General features: G+C 39.6%; 1 protein-coding gene across 3 annotated transcripts in view; it reads right to left on the bottom strand.

The window, feature by feature from the left end:
* POC1B (POC1 centriolar protein B) overlaps positions 1-20,564 on the bottom strand; it is a 145,537-nt gene that overhangs the window by 37,018 nt on the left and 87,955 nt on the right. For all 3 annotated transcript variants that reach the window (XM_025192052.1, XM_025192053.1, XM_006035877.3), the window contains exons 8-9: positions 20,105-20,257; positions 9,053-9,139 (exon numbers count right to left, since the gene is read on the bottom strand). In XM_025192052.1, coding sequence (XP_025047837.1) covers positions 9,053-9,139; positions 20,105-20,257 — 240 coding nt within the window. The remainder of the gene's footprint in view (positions 1-9,052; positions 9,140-20,104; positions 20,258-20,564) is intronic.

The raw sequence follows: 20,564 nt of genomic DNA, 5'->3' as shown, positions 1-20,564 counted from the left end.
AGCAGGAAGCTCATTATGGGATGACAGTCCAAGTGACAGAAGCACTTTTCTGTGAGTGCTAAAGTAGTAATTTCCTGTGTGAGAGACTTGCTGCTGTTCTTGCATTCCTCAGGGTACAGTTCTTCTCAGAGGATGTTACTCTTCCACAGGAAGAGGAAGGTACCAGTTGTTATTGGATGTGTGGGCTGATAGCTGTCAGGCATTTTCTACATGCCTTGGAATCAGCTGTGAGAACTGTGGATATGACTTAGATTCCCAGCCCCAGTTAAAAAAAAAAAAAAAAAATCTTTGGCTGGCACAAAGTCACAGTTTACAAATACAGTATCTCAGGAAGTTGAGACAGAAATAATACCTGGAACTTCTAAGCCTCTAGTTCCCAGAAACATGCTGATTGCTAAACAAACCACAAAATGAAACAGATGAACTTAAATATTCTTTAAATATTTCACCAAAAACTATGCTTTGTTGATTGAAGATGATTTCTGTAACAATATTCTGGCAGATCTAAATCACCTACATAGCTATTGGAAAATATTTTCCAATAGCTATTGGAATTTATTTTTAAAAATATTAAGAATTAATTTAGTATGGCTATGGCATAGTTAATAAGCTATGTCATTATTGAAAAAGAGGCTACTTTTTTTTTTTTTTTTAAATGAGGAAGCCTGACTTTACAAAGATATCAGAGAGGAAGAATTCACAAGTCAGGATTCAGTCTCCAGTGAAAACCTGACTCAAGCTTCATTTGACTCCAAGCATATAATGAAACTTATTATTAATATACAGCATGGCATGTATTATTACTTAATTACATAACGGTGCAATGCACATTCCCAATTGTTTTCTAGTTATATGCCATATTAGAGTATTATCATGGCAAAACAGCATTAAGATCTCATTCTTCTCTTAAGGGTCCCAAGTCTTCTATGCATCTAATTTTAAACTCTAAATCATCATCATGTGCTCTAGCATACCTCTCAGAGATGCACTGCACACTAAAGATTTTGATACATGCATCTTTGGCATTGGAATCCAACTCAAACCCCATCCTTAAAAAACCCTTAGCTGCTACTCAAGTTTTGGCTCTGGTTTGACCCCTAATGCTGGTATACCATTTTCAAACAGCAGCTCGCTCTGATGACTATTTTCTATCTACATCTATCCAGGAAGTTAAGTCTTTTCTTTTCAATGGCCTCCTTGAGATTAGTTTACTGTAAAATGCTCTGTATGAGGACATATGTTACATTTTGCACCCAAGTACTCTCTGGAAAATAGGAAGAGGCAGTTGATGCAAAAAAGGTTGATGAAGGGAGACTGGGACCAAGTAATTGCTCTACTGAAGTTCTTCCTATACAGAAAATCATTCTTCTAACTGGAGGCATTCCAGCTCAGACTGCTTGCCAATTCATTTTCACAGTCAAACACATGAAGTGCAATGGTCCCCAGGTTGTTGTTGCTGCCGTCCCCCCACCCCTAGTAGATGGCTTTGGATTTCCTTCTGAAGGGAATGTGCCGAGGCTTGTATTGAAAAATATGACCTGTTATAATGTCTTATCTGATTGGGAGGTGGCAAACAGCTGAATCTTCATGGTCTCAAGGGCAAGCTTGATGGTTATGAGATGCAAATGGTTATTGTGCAATCTTTGTTACAAGGACACTGTGTTTCTGGGATAAACAGATTAACAATAGCCATTCTGCATGAATAGACACACTTGCAGGGGGCTGGCTATGATGCAAGTTGAAAACAAACAATAAAAATCTTTCTGCTTTTAGCATTCAGAAACCCAGACACCTACCATTAAGAGTATGGACTGTTTTGCATCATTTCACCTCTGAATAATAACTTCTGTGCATTAACTTTTGTTTCTAACCTTTTCAAGATTATCATGCTGCCTCTGTAAACACATCAGTTCGATCACTTAAACATATTTTTTTTAAATCTTCCAAATTAATCCATTTCTTTCTTTTGAAAGGCAATGATCCTTATCATTCTACAGAGACCAAAAAAAAGTCCTTACCAACTTCTACTTTTTGGTAACTTTGAAAAGTAAAGACAATACTGAGCTGTTCAGGATTCTTACTGGGCACATCTACACATGCCCCCGACTGAGCAGTTGTTACTGCACAGTCAATTAGTACTTGCTAAGTTACTGCGTTACTGTGCAGTCCTGGCAGCACACGGGTCATTTCCAAACTTACTGCACAGTAGCACTGGCATCCGTTTGCAACCGCTGCCAGTACATCGTCATAGCAATGAGCTATGGCACTGTATCTTGTTGCTACAGTGACATAGCGTCTTGTCTAGATACACACACTGAGCAGGAAAGATGGGAGAAGATGAGCAGCATTTTGAAATGGGCTTGAATAAGGCTGTTTTATTTTTCTTCCATGTTAGTGAATTAATCATCTTTATAGTGAAAACCAGACTAACTTTTTTCAGATTCTTTTATTTTTAAAAGTGTAATTTATAAAAAAATATTATGAATCAAAATGCTAATGGATTTTTTACAAACATATTTTAAATTTAAAAGTCAACAGATATACATGAAATCATGGGCATTATTTGGGAGAACAACAGGTGAATTATTTTTTTCACATTTATTTTCTAAGTTCTACAATTCAGTTTCTGACCTCTTAATTTTCATACATTGTATTCTTTCATGTATTTTCTTTTTCAAATCTCTGCTTTGAATCACATTTATGAGACAGCTATGAATTGGTTTTGCAATAAAATCTACTAATTTGGATATTTCATTGCTGCAGCACTGCTATCCTCCCATATTATCTCTCTTTCTCCATATACATCTTGTCTATAAATTAATATTATGTACTACTACAGATCTTCAGGGAGAAAAATGTTCAAAGACAACAGTCTCTTTTCTATCAATGTTAGAAATGTGAATTATTCTATATATCCTATGTGTACCAAAACAAATCATGAAGTGATTGCTATACTTACTTCAGTAACACAAGGCAGAAACCAGGGGTGGATCCAAAGCGAGTACAGCCCCACTGCACTCCTATTTCACACTGGACCACATTGCAGGAGCCTCTGGGAAACTCTCTCAAGTCCCAAAAGCAGGTGAGAATACCTGCTCCCTTCACTTCTGTGCTCAGAGCCACGTCCCTTCCCCTCCAATCCCACCCCCAGCTGCTTTTACTGCTATCCCAGAGATAGGGGAAGCTTCAGAGCTGCTACTGCCTGCTGCAGCTGGGCTACACAAGGGCTGGGCTCAGCTGGGACAGTAACAGTAACAATGGAGGTGGGGTTCCCGTGCCTTGCACCTGATCCTGAGGGACCAGGCAGGGTGGGGGTACCCACTCCTCCACCCATCATCATTGCTGCTGTCTTGTCACATTCGCAGCTGAGCCCAGCCCCCGTGCAGCCCAACTGGAGCAAGTGGAAGCAGATTTGAAGCTTCCCCCATCCCTGGGATAGCGGGGAAAGCAGAAATGGCAGGTGGGAAAAGAGGTGGGGAGGGAACATGACTTGGACCACAAAGGGGAAGGGGGAATTCTCACCTGCTTTCAGAACTTTAAAAAGTACCTGGAAGCTTCCCCGTGTGATCTGCCTGCACCAGCTGGAAGGGGGCAGGCAGCCATGTCTGCAGCACAAGGTTGCTGCTCCTGAATCCCACTTTGCCAAATCCTAGATCCACCCTTGGGCACGACAAAACTAGTAAATCAATTGTCCATGTTCAAGAACTGACTCCATGACTAAATTCAAACACACAGTTCAAGAATTCATAATGCTTTCACAACTAAAAGAAAGTTAGGAAGCAACTGCCTACTGAAGGTTATAAGTAGGTTCTTCATTAGGACTCTGACTTTTGCCCCTACCTCTAAATCACCAGAGAAGTGTTACCAAGTTAGATTTTGTATCAGGGTGAAAATCATTTTTTTTTCACCCAATTTAAAAACATGGATATGGAGTTCATAAAATAAGGCACCAGCAGGCTAGTACTCAGAACAGTTTTGACTCTTTATAGAAAAGCCCCCAAAAGACAACACACAACAACATTCTTTTGGACTGTGGCTTATTTTATAGCAGTTAATTTAAATTAAATAAACTTGAAAATGTAATTAATTAAAGGTAAATTGGCTTTGGTGAGCTTACCACATAGGAGGGAATACCTCTTGGCTCTGTTAGAACTTCCCTTCAGAATGGTACCATAATACTTTCCCAAACACATGAACTGCTAACGTCTCTAGGAAAGGAACTCAACAAGGAACCTGGAGATAAGGAGGAAAGGGTCTAGAAAGAGAAGTGAGGGCAGCCCTCCCATTTCTTGTGAACCTTGTCCAATTAAATTTAGGGAGATTTGATATCCCCTCCCTCCCAAGTGGTACAATGATTCTTGGTTGAGGAAGACCATACCCCATATACTTTGGTGGTCACAACAATCCATTTTTCAAATGCCAGGGCCAGTGCAGTGGGGCTAGGGCCTACACAGTTTATACAGCTACCCCTAAATAAAATCTTTAAAGGTTTAGATCAGGTCTAACTTCAAAACAGCCAGGGGGCACACATCTCACAGGCCACAAGAACAGGGGCTGCACTATTGGGGGCCATGGGCCCCCTAAGCTGCATGCTCCATGTATGCACATAGGCCCTAAACCCTGGCTGCTGCTATAGCCAAAGCAATAGCAGCAATGGCAGCCATGTGGGAACCTAGAGCCACATGTTAACCCCTGCATGGACTGCATGCAGCCCATGGGTTGCCAAATGGAGCGCCCTGGTTTAGACAATATGGAACTTGAGTGAGCTTGCTGACTAGCCAACAAAGTTACTCAAAGTTACTTGGTTAGTCATTCACAGTGGAGTGAGCTATGGAAAGGGATGTTAAACAGTGAAGAGGGGTTCTACAAATGTCAGACTAAAAAAATAAATCAGGGAAATTGTTGGCCCATTGTTTAACAGTGAGGGTGATCTATTAACAGAAGCTGCAGGGACTGAAGTGGCTTACCGACTACCATATTTTCACGCATATAGCCCGCCCATGGGTATAAGCCACACCCACATATAACCCACGGAAAATTATATTTTCATAAATTAATCCGTGTATATGCCACACCCGTGTATTCCCCGCAGCGGTATATTCACAGGGAGGCGGTGCAGCCCGGCCTGCCCGGGACCAGCAGGGAGGCGGCACAGCCCACCCTGGCCCTGACCCCCGCGACAGTGGTGGTGCAGCCCACCCTGACCCTGGCCCTGGCCCATGCAGCAGCAGCGGTGCAGCCCGGCCTGCCCGGGACCAGCAGGGAGGCGGCACAGCCCACCCTGGCCCTGACCCCCGCGACAGTGGTGGTGCAGCCCACCCTGACCCTGGCCCTGGCCCATGCAGCAGCAGAGGTGCAGCCAGGCCTGCCCGGGCCCAGTGGGGAGGCAGCGCAGCCCGCCCCGGCCCCAGCCCCCACGGCAGCACAGCCCAGCCTGCCCGGCCCTGGCCGAAAAAAAGTCCGTCAATAGCCCGCACCCCCATATACCCTGCACCTATCCATTTTTTTTGGTAAAATTGCGTATACCCCACGGGATATATGCGCAAAAATACGGAACTTTCCCTCAATCTTTGCTTAAAAAAAAACAACACCTGAAAACAGCAAACAATAAAACAAAGAATGGGAAAGGCTGAGAATCAGTGTAAGTAGATGTCAGAGAGCTTTTAACCAATTTGAATGAATTTAAGTCAGCAGGGCCTGATGAAAATCATTGCAGAGTGCTGAAAAAAAATCACAGAGCCTCTGGCAAAGTCATAGATAACAGACAAATTCCCAGAGGACTGAAGGAAGACTAAAATAGTGTCCATCTTTAAAAAATAAAAAAAAGGAGGAGGACCTGGGAAAATTATAGATTAGTTGGCCTGACTTCAATAACCATACAATATTGAAGCAAATTATAAAACAGTCAATTTGTAAACACCTGAAAGAGAAAGGAGTGATCAGTAGCAGCCAACATGGATTTGATGAGAACAAATCAATACCAAATCAACTGCATTTCCTTCTCTGACAGGGTAATTAGTTTATGGATAAGAGGAACACAGTGGATACAATATACCTGGACTTGAGCAGGGGCCTGTTCTTGGTCCAGTATTGTTTAACATTTTTAGGACTTGAATACGGAGCCTAATGATCAAGTCTGTAGATGACAGAATGAAGAGGGGGCTTGCACAGAGGTATTAGAATTCAAAGGATTTTAGCAGAACTAGAAAACAAGAATGCAAGCAGACAACAAATGAAATACAAAGGCAAAATATAAGATGCTGCACCTAAGGATGGGAAATAAAATAGGTGGACACCAACTAGGCAGTGGCATCGTTGAGAAAAATCTAAGGGTTATGGTGCATTAGAAGTTCAACATGAGTCAGCAATGCAATCCTGTCATGAAAAAGCTTTGGGCTGAATTAAGAGAAGTTTTATATGCAAGATGTGGGAGGCGACCTTACCATTTATTCTACTTGGAGCCTGTTGGGCCTCAGCTGGATGGCTTAGGAATACAGCATGCTGCATCTGTACAAAAGATTGCACTAGACTATCTTTGAGGTCCTTTCACATCCTATGACTATGACATGACTCCTTGCTTTCCCCAGAATAAAGTTAAATTACTTCAAAGAAAACACACATTGTCTACACCCCAAGACAAGTGAACATCTCATGACAAGTTGGAAATTTGAACAAAAGCTATAGAACATGTGAAGCTGCGGGACAAGACAAGCCATAAACACAGAAAATTAAGTCACTAAGAGTGACCATTAGGAGAGGAAAAGTGAGAGCCAGGAGATTAAGCCAGAAGGGAAAACTGATAGGGAAGAGATGGGTAGACAATAGATGACAGCAACCCGGAGGAAGGACAGTTGCATGTAGTTCTCTCCAAAATAAGGAAAAATGGGGAGGGGGAAGAGAACCTGGAGCAGAAGTAGGAAAGGGAAAACCCAAAATACTCACAACCTTCAGGTCTGATTCAGTCTAGTGAGAATGGAGAAGTAATCGCTAGCTACAGAATGAAAGCCAGATGTGAAGACATTGCAGATGGTGGATTTTTTTAGAAACAGGAGGAATTACGGAGCCAAAAAGAATAAAGATGGAAGGCCATAGGCATGCATTTGGGGACTGTGGCACAAAAGGAACAGAGGGTGAACAGATGGTGACTGAAGAAAAGCTGAGGTTGAGGCAAATGTTATTACAGATGAGAAGGCCATAGCAAAGGAGGATGGAAGTGTGGACTCTGGATTTGTGCCAATGGAAAAAGAGAAAAGATTGGCATATAGAGAGGAGGAGGAGAAGCAGGCAGACAATTAGGAACTGTGAAGGGGTGCAAGTAATAAGGATAGGGGAATAGGCCAAGAAAGAGAAAGTTTGAAAATGGATGGTATAGTATGATAGAGTGGTACAGTGAGAGCCATAGGCAAGCAGCAGAGGGACAAGATAATAATCAAGGAAGTTCACTACCGATAGAGTCAAAAGGGCAGTGTTTTGCAGTTATTTCTCTTCTAGTAAGTCTAATAAAAGGCTGTAAAGTGAAAGATGCTGTCCAAAAAAAATACAATGAAGGGGATACTATAAGTGGCACATTAGCTTTTCATTTCATCATTAAAGCTCTATTATGAAATCTGTGCCTAAATGTTCCATAAAGCAGTATTAGACCACTTAAGAAAAAGAACAAGATGAAGCTGATACAATAAAATGACTGGGGATCTTTATAATATCATTTTTATTACCTTTAACTAAGAGAATTTAACCCCAAGATCAGCGTTGAATGTGTGTGAAGTAGGGAATGCAACATGCTTCGAAAAATTATACATGGAATTCATTAGTTATCCTACCCATTAAGTAACCCTTAAGCTGTCAAAACTACTTATGATACTTATAAAAAAAAGTATGCAATAAAGTGGTTTATTTTGATCCCGGTTACACTAAAGAGCTATTTCCGTGTTGGAACTGAAAACACACTACCAATGTTGCTAGTAAGTATCAAAGCATGCAAAGTTACAGCAATCTTTGCCAAATATTAAGACTTTATGTGGGTATTTCAGTTTAGCAGGGAATTGGAGAGGGAGGTAAATAATCCAAGATTTACAGTGCTTTGCATCCAGAAATCTTAGAGTGCTTAACAAATATTGAATTATCCTCACAACCCATCTGTGCATAGGTGTTACTATCACTATTTAGTCTATGGAAACAGAACACATCAAATGATCTATCACAAAGCCTGTAGCAGAGCAGAGTGCAGAATTCTCATCCATTCCCTAGTCCAACTTCTATCCATAAAATCATTCTTTCAGTCTTACCATAAGTCTCGATGTGCTTAACATTGCCCAAGACATATTCTTTACAAACCATGTAATCAAAATTATTAAATTCAGTGGAACTATTTCAGAGCTTTGTTTAAGGGAAAAAAAAAGTTTCCATCCTAGAAAAAGAACTCATTTTAACCTAACTCCAGAACAGTACATCTTTTATTACCCAACACTGAGTGCATTTTTCTCCTCCTACGAAAGCACCATTTAAACATTGCCTTTCTTTCCTCCCACACTTCAGTGTTACATGAAAAGTTAATACCAAGAGGAGTTAATCCTACCATTCTTTCTTAGCACACTTTTTTTTTCTGGAAAGCTAGCAGACACCATAAAAGGACAAAAATTAAAACATTAGTGGCCCTCTGTCAACAACGTTATACATTATGTTTTCCATTATATTACTTATCTGTAACTCAGCTTAGAAAAATCAAATGCTTTGTAACTTAAATGTATAAATATATAGGACACTGTAATATCTTAGTAGCTAGTAATTAGCTTCTCCTCAATACCATGACACAAAACTTATGCCAAATTAAAACTTCAGTACTGTACCATTTTATCATTAACTGAAAATTGTGAAAGGAAATGTTAGCATCAGGGCTAAGATATTTAACACTCTGAACAATAAAACTGTTTTTTGGACTGGGACTATATTTTATCCAGTTAGCAAATATAGATATAGATATCTATATCTATATATATTGCCACTAATATGTTAATTTACACTATGCTCTGTCCTTTTTCCCCAGGAAACTTACCGGAGAACTGAAAGATGAGGAAGAACCGATATCTATGACAGGTGGATCAAGCGTTTGTAAATCAGTCACATCAAAGTTAGGACTGATCTGTTGAAAATGAAATTGGAAAATGGAAAGTCATTTTCTCACAACAGCAAAAAACAGAATCAAAGCTAAACCCTTTAAGATAATCTGTTATACAAGTCCACCACTATTAGCAATATAAAATAAACTGTTTCTAGTCATCTTTCTTTAACCCTGAAGGATGCAGACATAAGTGACAATTTTTATCTGATCTGGCCACAGAAAGTAGTTTATAGTTGTGACCAAACAAGTGCACAGCTGCAGACAGCTTAAAAAAATGGCCAATCGGGTGAAAAGCTAACTCCACATTGCATGAGGTACCAGATAAAGACCTTTCAAAATGTAGCATCTTCTGTTAACTTGTGTCTACAGAGCTGCCAAGCCCGTTACTGTTTTCAGAATGGGAGGGGGGTAAGGGAGTGGAAGGAGTTCAGTACAGGGTTTTTTCACCCCCCTTGGAGGGTGGGGTGGGTGTATTGGAGCCCCCCCTCCCCCCCCCAGGGTGGGGGAGCTCCAATTCATCCACCCTATCCTTCAGCACCAGCTGAGGAACCCCAAGAATAAGTTCCTTTCACTGGCTCCCCCCCGCCACCTTCTGAAAACAGCAAGCACTGGCAGAGAGCCTGGCTATTGCTATGGGAACCTAGCTACAGGCTCCCAGCCCACAACTAGATTTCCCTCTGCCCTGGAACCAGCAGTGAATTTCTGTTTGGTCTGGGGTAATGTAACTCAGAATGTTTTTCAGAAATTGTTCTGAATTACAGCTGGGAGCTGCACTTCTGTCTGCACCCAAAGGTATAACTATGCAGTACAGAAACAAACACATTATACAAAGACAAATTATAAGTGAATCATATACGTTTTTATTATGAATTTCAAATACCTGAAAACTGAGTCAAGGGCTTGCTCATATGTTTAGTGTAGCAGTTAGGAATCAAGCAGCTCAGTTTTACAATAAATTATGAAAATGAATTGAAAATAGTGATTATAAAATTAATTTTAGCAGTTACATCATTATAAACATCATCATAACTGTATGATGTTCACAATTCAAAGCAGCCACCAATCACCAATGGATAACTAATGATTTCTGAAGATATGAAATCCAGGAAGATTTTTCCTGCTCCCGATCTTTCACATGGGTTTCTATATTTTGTCTCAGGTAACCTGAAAACAGTAATAACAAGGGAAGCATGTTGTTTTGTAGTCTGTTCTACAAAAGATTCCTTGTAAAATTTCTGGTACAATAATCTCATCATTTTTCTCTTTTGATGTGTGTTACCACTATATGCAATAGTATGTAAAGATTTTAAAAGAACCTAGAGTGAAACTTAAGTCTAATGCTACAGCGTCTGAAGCAATACTACAAAAATGACAAAAACAAACCCCACTTACTTACACCTCTCCATGAGTACCCAAGCCTCCCAAGCTCTCTATCTGCAGAGCCCAAGAATGACAAAACATGGCATGCTCAGGACTCAAGCTATCTCCTCTGCCAATTCAGGTATTCATAAAGCAAGCATGAGAGAGCGGGGCTACTCTCTCAACAGCAAAGTCCATAAAAACATATCTGTCCAACCTTAAAGTAACTTTCAACTACTTTCGAAAGGGAGGAGTTATCATTTCGGAATGTGTATTAGCTGTTACAATACAATTGTTAGGTTGCTCCAGTAACAGCGCAAATTATCTAAATCACTGTAATTTTAATGAATGAAACAGGATTACGATTACAAGTTTTACTCCATGTATATCTCTAGTATACCATATAGACGTGCTACTTACATCCTAACAGTTTGCACTGGTTTCATTCCATACTGATAACTGTTAACATCCATGCATAACCTAAGCTCCATTCTCCAAAATTATTTAGACATTTAAGAAACAAAGATCTATCCACACTGTAGCATACTATATAGTGTAGTAGTAAGATACCCAAGGTAGCTTAGGTACTAGAAAGAGGCTAGCTGTGGCAGTGTGGAGGAGGCATGGTAGGACAAGCATAGCTTCATGTTGTTGTGACGCCTGATAAATGAGCTATCTTAGGTATCTATACTATGCATACTGAAGTGTAAACTTAGCTTAAAACTCTTTGAAAAGTAAATTTTTTCAGACGAATATTTTTTTCAAGTCATGAAGCAACATTAGTTTCTGTAGTAACTGAACTGTGTGTACGGAAGTCGTGATGTCTGACAAATATGCAAAAACTGTTTCAAGCTGAAATACTGTAAGCTGATTGATACAAAATGCTATATGCTGTCTGAAATCCACACAACAAACTATTGGAGATTGATCCTCTCAAGCTACTAATTTAAAAAATCATTCAGCAAGTCATTAGTTATGCAGCTTGGCAAATAAGATAGAACAGCTTAGCCTGTAATTTTTAAAAAAATCACTTTCGCTCATTAAAAAGGAAACTACAGAAAACATTAACATGGAGACTGTTAATGTAATGTAAAAAACTAATCTTTCATTAACCTCAGGGTTTTATATATGGCTAACTTGCAATTGCCTGCTCCATAAAATCAACAGCAAAGTCTGTCTATATGAGTACTTTTATGGCCCCCATCACCGTAATCTCTTTCACTATCATCACAATCTTTGACGTGTTTGTCCTCTTAACATCGATGAAATAGGGAAGTACTATAATACTCATTTTACAGATATGAAACTGAAGCATAGAAAGGTTAAATGAGTTTGCACAAGCCCATACAGGAACTCTGTGGTGAGGCAGGAAAATGAACCAAAAACTCCCAATTCCTGCTAATGCATTAGTCACTGATCTCTCACAGTTAGCTTTGAGTAAGAGTTCTTCTGCAGGATTCTTGATTTTTATTGTTTTATATGTTATTGCTTGTTTGGGTTGATAAGGATGTATTGGGTAGAAAGGGGATCTTTGTATTGCAAAGATTTTTTTTTTTTTTTAATAAAAAGGTCTTTTCAAAGATAGGTAGATTTTGCACCAAGTCCTTAAAATGGTCAGACTCTAGATTAGCCTATCGATATATAAAAGTTTGTTCGATGCTCAGGTTCCTTCAATCAAAATGCTTTATCCCAGTTCACACAATTTTTTCCTGATGTTTTGTGATGGTCTTGGGTAGGTGGGAAGGTGGTAACTGTCAATTTAATCTTTAATCTTTTGTGTACTTTAATTAAGCCAAAACTTTAAACTCACATTAGAAGCTGACTGAGAAATAATTGGAAGGGCTAAGATCTGCAGAAAATGGGCAGCACTGTTTATACTGCCATAATAAAACATGATTATGCATCATATAGTTGAATTTCACCATCTTGCAGTTAAAGCTCAGACTATGGCATCTCTCTGCAGTAGTGGGTACTGGCGAGAAGAAGGTAGAGTATAGGTGCTCCTGTGGAATTCTGCCTTTGGTGAGAAACAGTCCTTACCCATCAGCATACTATAAGTGATGTCAGAGAGGACTGATTGGAGCCAAAGTAATTCTGAGCCATCTACCATGACAAGGAATCTAGAGTCTTAGGCCTTATGGTGTCTTCAACATCAAAAATACTGTAAAATCAGCCATCTCCTCCTATTCAGCTTAAAAAAGAGAGAGAGAAGGGAAAAGACACTTATTCAAGATTTAGTTGTATTAAATGTAAAAGAAAAAGAGAAGAAAAAGTAGAAAAATGTGCCTTCAAGCAGGACTTTTTGTAGTTTAACTGTGCCAAGCTTATTAAAAACTTACAGAATAGATCTAACTAATCATTAGTGACTTTAGTCAAGTTCAGCTATTTTGATGAAAAAACCTCAAAGCGTTGCTCTGAATTTACACCAACGTACAAGTCATAATTTGGCCTCTGGATTGTAACCCATGTAATCTTTCACTTCACAGTTGCTTATAGCATCTCAACTCTTTGCTCATTTACTCTCAAAAGCCTCCCTTACATACCACTTTGCTAATTGAATGCCACTCTTAGAACAGATATAGAACAATACTAAGCATATTTAAGCAGTTTTCTCCATTGTGACAGGGTTTTACAATGGAGGGCTATGTTCTGCATTTCATTTAGGAGTTTTACCACCAAACCATCAGAACCGTCATTTCGATAAGCTGCCACAGAGCTATTTAACAGAAGCTACAACAGAACTAAACTATTTTCCAGTTCATTCATAAAACTAATTGTGTTTAGCATATTATTAAGCGAAGAAAATGAATCAAGCACATAAGCCCTCATTTTAATTAAACTGAAATTTGAACTCACGTTCAAGTGATTTTTGTTTTAAACATCTTGTTTTTGTTGGGTTACAATATTGTTGCACAATTGTATTTTAACTGAATATATTGACATAATCAACCGAAGGTTTATTTTCAATCTTTTTATAGTAAAGATAATTAGCCCATATTTACATGAACCGGTTTACTTGAAAATAAGATACAGTAATAATTTAGTTTAAAATGGATGCAATTATGGAAGTATAAAACTCTTACAACATACAAAATTTATTTTACAATAGCTTCCAACTGTTGAAAGTCAGATTTAAGACAATGTGGAGTGTTCACACATGACTGCATAAGCTTAAACCAAATCAATGCAATACTGGAGGAACAGCTTGTCTACATTACAAGGACAATTCAGATTCAGGTACAATGTAGACTTAAATCAAATAGATGCTCCCTAACAATTCCACATATGGAGACCCTCACTCCTGAATAAGAATGCTTATTTTTGGTTAGCCAAGTTCACTGATATCATGGACATAAAAACAGGTTAAGCTGTGGAAACCTAGCTACATAGATTCATGTCATTTCAAACTTTGTAGCCTGCCACATCATGATGTTCTGTTGACTGGTTGCATTACTCTGGTATTCTTTTGCTCTGAACACAACCAGCCATGATGCAATTTGCTCTAGTTTGATGCCTTAAGTTCTCATTCAGTTTACCCATTCCTGGATCTATGGCCCTAGAAGTTAAATGTGTAATTTTCCTCCTACTTCCTTGCAAATGTTCCTCCACATGAAGTGGTAAGTTTCGCCACAACCATGGAGAAGGCTATATTGCAAAGAACCATGCGATTCCTTCACCCGACTCAAGGCAGGCCCTTCCCTCTTTACACATTTTCATTCATGGTAACAAAGACCTGCTTATGAGCAGGTTGTCATAATACAGTTTGCTCAAGGTTTGCTTCAAACTTGTTTAGCCCATTCACATGTCTATGGCCTAAACTTAACAGGAATGAGGGGTTCTTATTCTGCAGTACGGTTTTCTGTGTAGGTATTCCAGTTAGTTAACTGAAACAGTTAACTAGTACAACTGTATGTGAAGACCTGCCCTAGATACAAATAAGAATAGAAAATGTAGGCATCACTTCCTGTTCCTTTCCACAAACAAAGTCCTCAGTAATCCGAATATACTTTATTTTCATCCAATTTGTAAAACGGAATCAAGTGCTCAGAGTCTTTCACCTTCTGACTTTTTATCCTTGCTCTGTTCTGTCAATATCTGTGCTGAATATCCTTGATATGTTGTTGAAAAAGACACCTAGCCATGTGTAAAGTAAGGCAAACCATGAGCAACAGGCAGGAAATGTTAGACAGGGGGAATATAATATATGGATTTTCTAAAAAAATTTAGTATTTCTTCATAAACCTTAAAAAAGTCACTCTTATTTAAGTCAATTTTAGTATCATCCAGTGATCAAAAAAGGACCTAAAAACTATAATTGCCTCTTGTTTACAAAACAAATATTTTGAGCTGCATGGGAAGTCTCTTGCAGTTTATTTATGGATTGTCATTGGGGTAGCTTTATTTATCATTTTCATTAGTGATATGGATAAGGTACTGAACATGAGCACCTTGTGCCTCCTGAGGTTGGGGGGGCATGCCGACTATCCCCAGGTGGCAGCAGCGGGGCATGGTGGCGGCGAGCACGGATCACCTGCAGGTGGCCAGGGTGACATCGGTGGCGATGGCAAGCGAGGACCACCCGCAGGTGGCCGCAGCAGTATCGGCGGCGGAGGTGGGGGGGTGAGCGGCAACCACCCGCAGACCTGGCAGCGGCCCATCTCAGGGGGTACGCATTGCCAATGGTACTAAACATTACACTAATAAAGTTCACATAATGATATTTATTAAATGAGGATGAACTGCAAAACACAAGGTGAGATAATACACAAGGACAAGGAAGCCATGCAAGCTGGCACATCTAACAAGAGAGAAAGAAAGAGAGAGAGAGAGAGATGTAACAGAAGGAAAATATGAGAAGGGAACATCCTGAAAGAAACCTTAGGGTGGTATTAGCCAAATAGACATGTGTTATGACTACATAACTAAATCAGTATGGATTTTGTGCTATTTATGCAAAAGTACCGTATATTAGAGCAGGAAAGCAGAGACTCTTTGTATATCAGTCTGGAACATGGTTTCAGTTGAGGAAAACACTATCAGAAAGATACCAGAAAGGTGAAGAAAATTCAGAGCACCATGACCTAGAGATGCAGAAGCAAGTTTCAAAAAAGCTAAAAAGATGCTAAGCAACAAGAATAAGTTGGACATGGAAACATTCTACAAATATCTGAAAATTATGTATACCAAGGTTGATTTGGCATAATATTCAAATTTAGTCTGAAGAAACAGGATAGAAATGTTATGGTGAAAACTCAGAATATTGAGAGAAAGAGAGAGACTGACTGAAATACAATACTCAGCTGTGAAACAGGCTCTAGCTCTACAAGTTAAATTGTGGAAATAACATTTAACTTAATAAAATCTATCAAAAATCATACTGTATTGCACAATCCTGCATTGCCACAGGGTGACTGACTAGATCGTCTCTTAGTTAAAACCATACCTGGTCAACAAGGTTTAAAACATTTTACTGTACTTCTGTATATCAATTACACTATAAGTGCACACTAAAAATCATTTTAATTAGTACATTTTGATCTACATATTTAAAAAGCATTCTATACTTCTATAAACCTTTTAGTCAAAATATTAACTATTATCAATGGGATTATTTTAAAGCAGTGGATAATATGAAAAATACTCATATGTAATAATGAAAGAAAATTAGGCACTGAGAGCAGAGAACTTGCTCAAGATCACAGAGAAAGGGTATAGTAGAAAGGATACCATAACAAGAACTACCAACTCCTAGCCTTACACTAACTGCATGACAGTAATTCTCCTTCTGGCCTCCATTAACTGTTCTAAGGAGATTAAACATAAGAAAATACTGTTATGTACAATGATTTTATAGCGCATTTCCCATGAACGTCCCTTTTTTCCTGGGCTGAAATCCACAATATAAAACAAAAAACAATAGGAGCACATTCCTTTATTTTTACTGCCACCTAGTGTAGCATAGGTGTTTATTCACCCAATAAAAAATGCTTACACACAAAAAAAATCATACTGAAAAAAAAAAACATGCAACTAAATAGGTAGAACAGATTCATGGTCCTAATACAAAACACAACGCACCTGAATGTAATATGTTTTTTAAAAACAAAAGTACTAGGTCAACTTTCCAGGAACTGAAGGATATCTACTCTACAATGAAGAGTAAATGCAGTAGAAATATATGGAGTTCAAAATGAAAAACACTTACGCTTTCCAATACTACAGTACATCATCATAATCATCATTGTATATTACAACTGCACACTTAAAACGCCCTGAAAACTAAAGCTATACTTGTTTCCAAAGAGAAAAGACTACTCTGATTTGTAGAGAAAAGTTATTAAAAACATATGGAATAAAAGGCAAGAAAACCTTGATTCCTTGTACAGATGATGATAATCTTCTAAAATTTTCTTGTAACTAGCTTTGCACTGCAGTTTATAATCCATTCTTGCTTTTTAACGTTTCCCACTATAGGTCTACATTCTATCATGCCCTATGCAGTTTTAGTTCCTCCCAGGTCCCCATAAGTCCCAGCACAAAGAAGGATCAAATGCCATGACAAGAACCCTGAAGTTCCCTCATACCCTTACCCTTAAAAAAAGCAAAGAACCAAACTCCCCTCCTCCCCCACAAAAACCCCCAGATACCCAAGCATCCCCCCTACCACCTCCACATGCAAGATTCAAAATAAGTCAACTTTATTTTCAAGGTATCACCTTCTCAGAACCTATAGGCAGGGGCAGGCAATTATTTTGGCTGGAGGGCTGCTTAATGAGTTTTGGTGAACTGTCAAGGGCTGCAAGGGTAGTCCCGCCCCTTGACAGGTGCCCTGCCCCCTGGTTGCCACCTTGGGAACAGAATTCCTGCCCCCTAACCACTGGCCTTTGCCACCGGAAGTCCTTCCCCTTGCCCCTGGAAGTATTCCTTTTGGCAAGGGGGTTTGCCATTTTGGAACTGGAAAAAAACCCAAGTTATATGATAAAGATCAAACATCTACAATAAAGTATTTCAATTTTATTTAAAAAAATATTTTTGTCCCGATGTGTGTGTTTGCGTAGTGTATCTAGAGGTGATTGCATAATAGCTCAAAATGAAGTCTTATTCTTGTATATTGGGGGGGGGGGGGGTGAGGGGGGGTTTCTGGGGGGCTGTGGGTGTACGAGGGGTTTGTGGAGGGAGTGTGGGTGGGTATGGAGTTTGTGTGGGGGTGTGTGGATGCGTGGGAAGCGGGGCTCGCCCCCACGAGAGCACAGCAGGGGCAGGATGAGGCTAGGCCAGATACAGTGAAATGGTAGGCACTCGCTCACAGGTCAGATGAAAAAATCACCTGGTGGGTCAGACGAGGCCTGCAAATATTTTGCCTGGCAACAGTCGCTCTAATTAAAATGCTGCCCCATCTACCATATCAGCATCTGGGCACTTAAATATGGCAACAGGAGTGCTTAAACTAAAGCTCATTGAACACACTTTAGTTCAAGCACCCCCGCTACCATTTTTAAGCATGAGGACGCTGATACACGAGACACAGGAGGCTGTGTGGAAATTGCCATACTCCAGCAGATTCCACTAATAGAGTCTGCTCCGATGCACTGGCATTCCAGCATGTCAGAGCACCCTCACTGCTTGTGTATAAGCACCCCAAAAAACCTGACAAAACCTTCTTGAAACCATTCATTCAAGGCTTCAGCAGCAACTTTTCCTAGGCCTTGTGTTCTGCAGGCAGTTCAGCCTGCACTTCTAATTTCCTCTGCTCCCTGACTTTAGATTGGAGTCCAACTTTGGTTCCCCACTTCACTGCTGCCTATGTCTATGAAGCAAGTCTAATCTGCCAAGTCCAAAAGCACAGCCAAGGAAACCCTAACCACTTGCTCCTGCTCTGTGTATGCTGAAGACCAGTAATTAGGGAGCACAGCTGGGTTAGAAAAGTTCCAAATGCACGCTCCAGTGCTGTCCTCAGATTCCTTGATCCTTGCTTCCAAATATATTATTAGATATAATATATTAGTCATTGGATTAAATACATAAACCACACTGGAAACAGAACCCAAAGCTCCCTCTCTCAGCACTGTTCTCTTCCAACAGCTAGAATCAAGCCCCCCCTCAGATACTATGCTTTCACCCCATGAGTTTGCATTCCTTTCTACCCTGTGGCCCAGCTTCAACAAAAGGGGTGGAGGGTGGCCTCATGGGGATAAGAAAGTTGCCCACAGTGAAATTTCCTGAGAAGCAGGAAGTAAGACCTAGAAGTCAGGTCCCCTGCTTCCTGCACAAGTATCCCAAGCATCATGTAACTGACCAAGAGATGAGTAAGCCCTTCTCCTACTCTCTTGATGTTTAGGGCAAAGATGGAGAAAAGTTACATGTGCTAAATAATTTTCCACCCAAGCAGAACCTGCTGCTTACACTGTGGTCTAACCTGTACTGCTTCTATAGCTTTCTAATGCAGTGGTCTTCAACCTTTTTATATTTGTGGGCCCCTAAACAATTTTGAATGGAAATTCAGACTCCTTTGAATTGTAAGTGTGGGTATTCACATATTTTGATTGATCTTAGTCATCTTTCTCAGACCCCATGGACACAGTCTGCGGACCCTCAGGTATCTGCAGACCACATTTTGAAAAACACTTTTCTAATGCAGTGGTGCTCAACCCATCTGACCAATGGGATGGATAGGCAGGGCCGGGTTCCTCCAGGTACAGGGGCGGGGGACAGATCCACTGGTGGTCCCAATCTGGTGCCCGGAGTGGTTGTTGTGGGGGGCCCCATCCAGCCATGCAAAGGGGGAGGGAGGGGGGACAGTCTGGTCCCAATCCAGCCACGTTGAGGAATGGGGCTTGGCTCTGCCCCAAACCAGCCCCATGGGGGAAGGGGCTTGGCCCTGGCCATGATGCTTATTCTTCCTAGCAATCCATGCCTCTGGTTTGCAAGTCAAAGGAGGAATTGTCAAAATACAGCTTATACAATAGAATTGCACTCTTTGGTCTTTTAAAAAAGTGACCCAAAATGGCATAACATGGTACAGGATACTGCGTCTTCCAGGTTAAGTGTATTCTGGAAGTGTCCCAAGTTTAGTGCTGCTCAATCTCATATGCAACACAACTATCAAATACTAAAGAAAAAGAACATTAAACAGAACTGATCCATCAAAAAACTCCCAGGAATACTAGGGACTGCAATCTGCATTTTACCTTGCCAACAAAACACACTGTACTTTGATGACTTCCGTCTCTATCCAAAATAGAGTGCCTCTATCCAAATCTTCCTCACCCTAATCAGTAGATTTACAGTAGGGAGGGGAACAAATCAATCAAGCAAATACAATTGATGGTTTATATTAAACAACTCTAATTTTACATTACATTATTGTTTCAAACTGTTAGAACACCAAATACAGTATTTGAAATTACTGTAATCAATAACTTTTGCAATAACTTTTATGAAACAATACATTTTAATACCGTCAATGCTGCTTTTTCTCCAAAACTTTATATTTTCATAATAAATTACACAAATATTTATACAAGTATTTCTCAGCTGCCACAGATTACATTTAAATATAAATAGTAAATTGATTAACATTACTATTTACTATTTGTTTATCTGCAGGTATGTTATTGTAGAACTTACCTCAATTGACTGAGATTTCACATTGTGGGGATGAGGTGATCTTGGATAAATATCAAGAAGGTGGGGTGGATCATCAGTATGTGTTCTTCTAAGGTGGTGTTTAAGAACTTCCTTGCGATTGAATGCATCAAAATTTGTGTTCCACAGCAAGACCTGTATAAAACCATCACTATAATTAAAACCAAATAAGTATTTTTCTTAGAAAAAAATAACTATTCAATATAAAAAACAACCTTAATTTCTATGAATAAATGATGCAAAGCTACAGTTCTTCAAAGGTAATACGATAGCTAGCAGCAATTTCTATAAAGAACTTATATTATCATTATGAAGATAAACATTATAAATAAAAGGATTTTGCTTTTATGTCAGGGATTTCATTTTAAGACTATTCTAACATCCAGAAGATCACTATTTAATGATATCCCATTTATTATTAGTTACAGATTTTAGTCTCAAG

This window comes from Alligator sinensis, unplaced genomic scaffold (assembly GCF_000455745.1).
Source record: "Alligator sinensis unplaced genomic scaffold, ASM45574v1 scaffold245_1, whole genome shotgun sequence".
NCBI classification, from domain to species: domain Eukaryota; kingdom Metazoa; phylum Chordata; order Crocodylia; family Alligatoridae; genus Alligator; species Alligator sinensis.
This window is presented reverse-complemented; position numbering and strand designations above follow the sequence as displayed.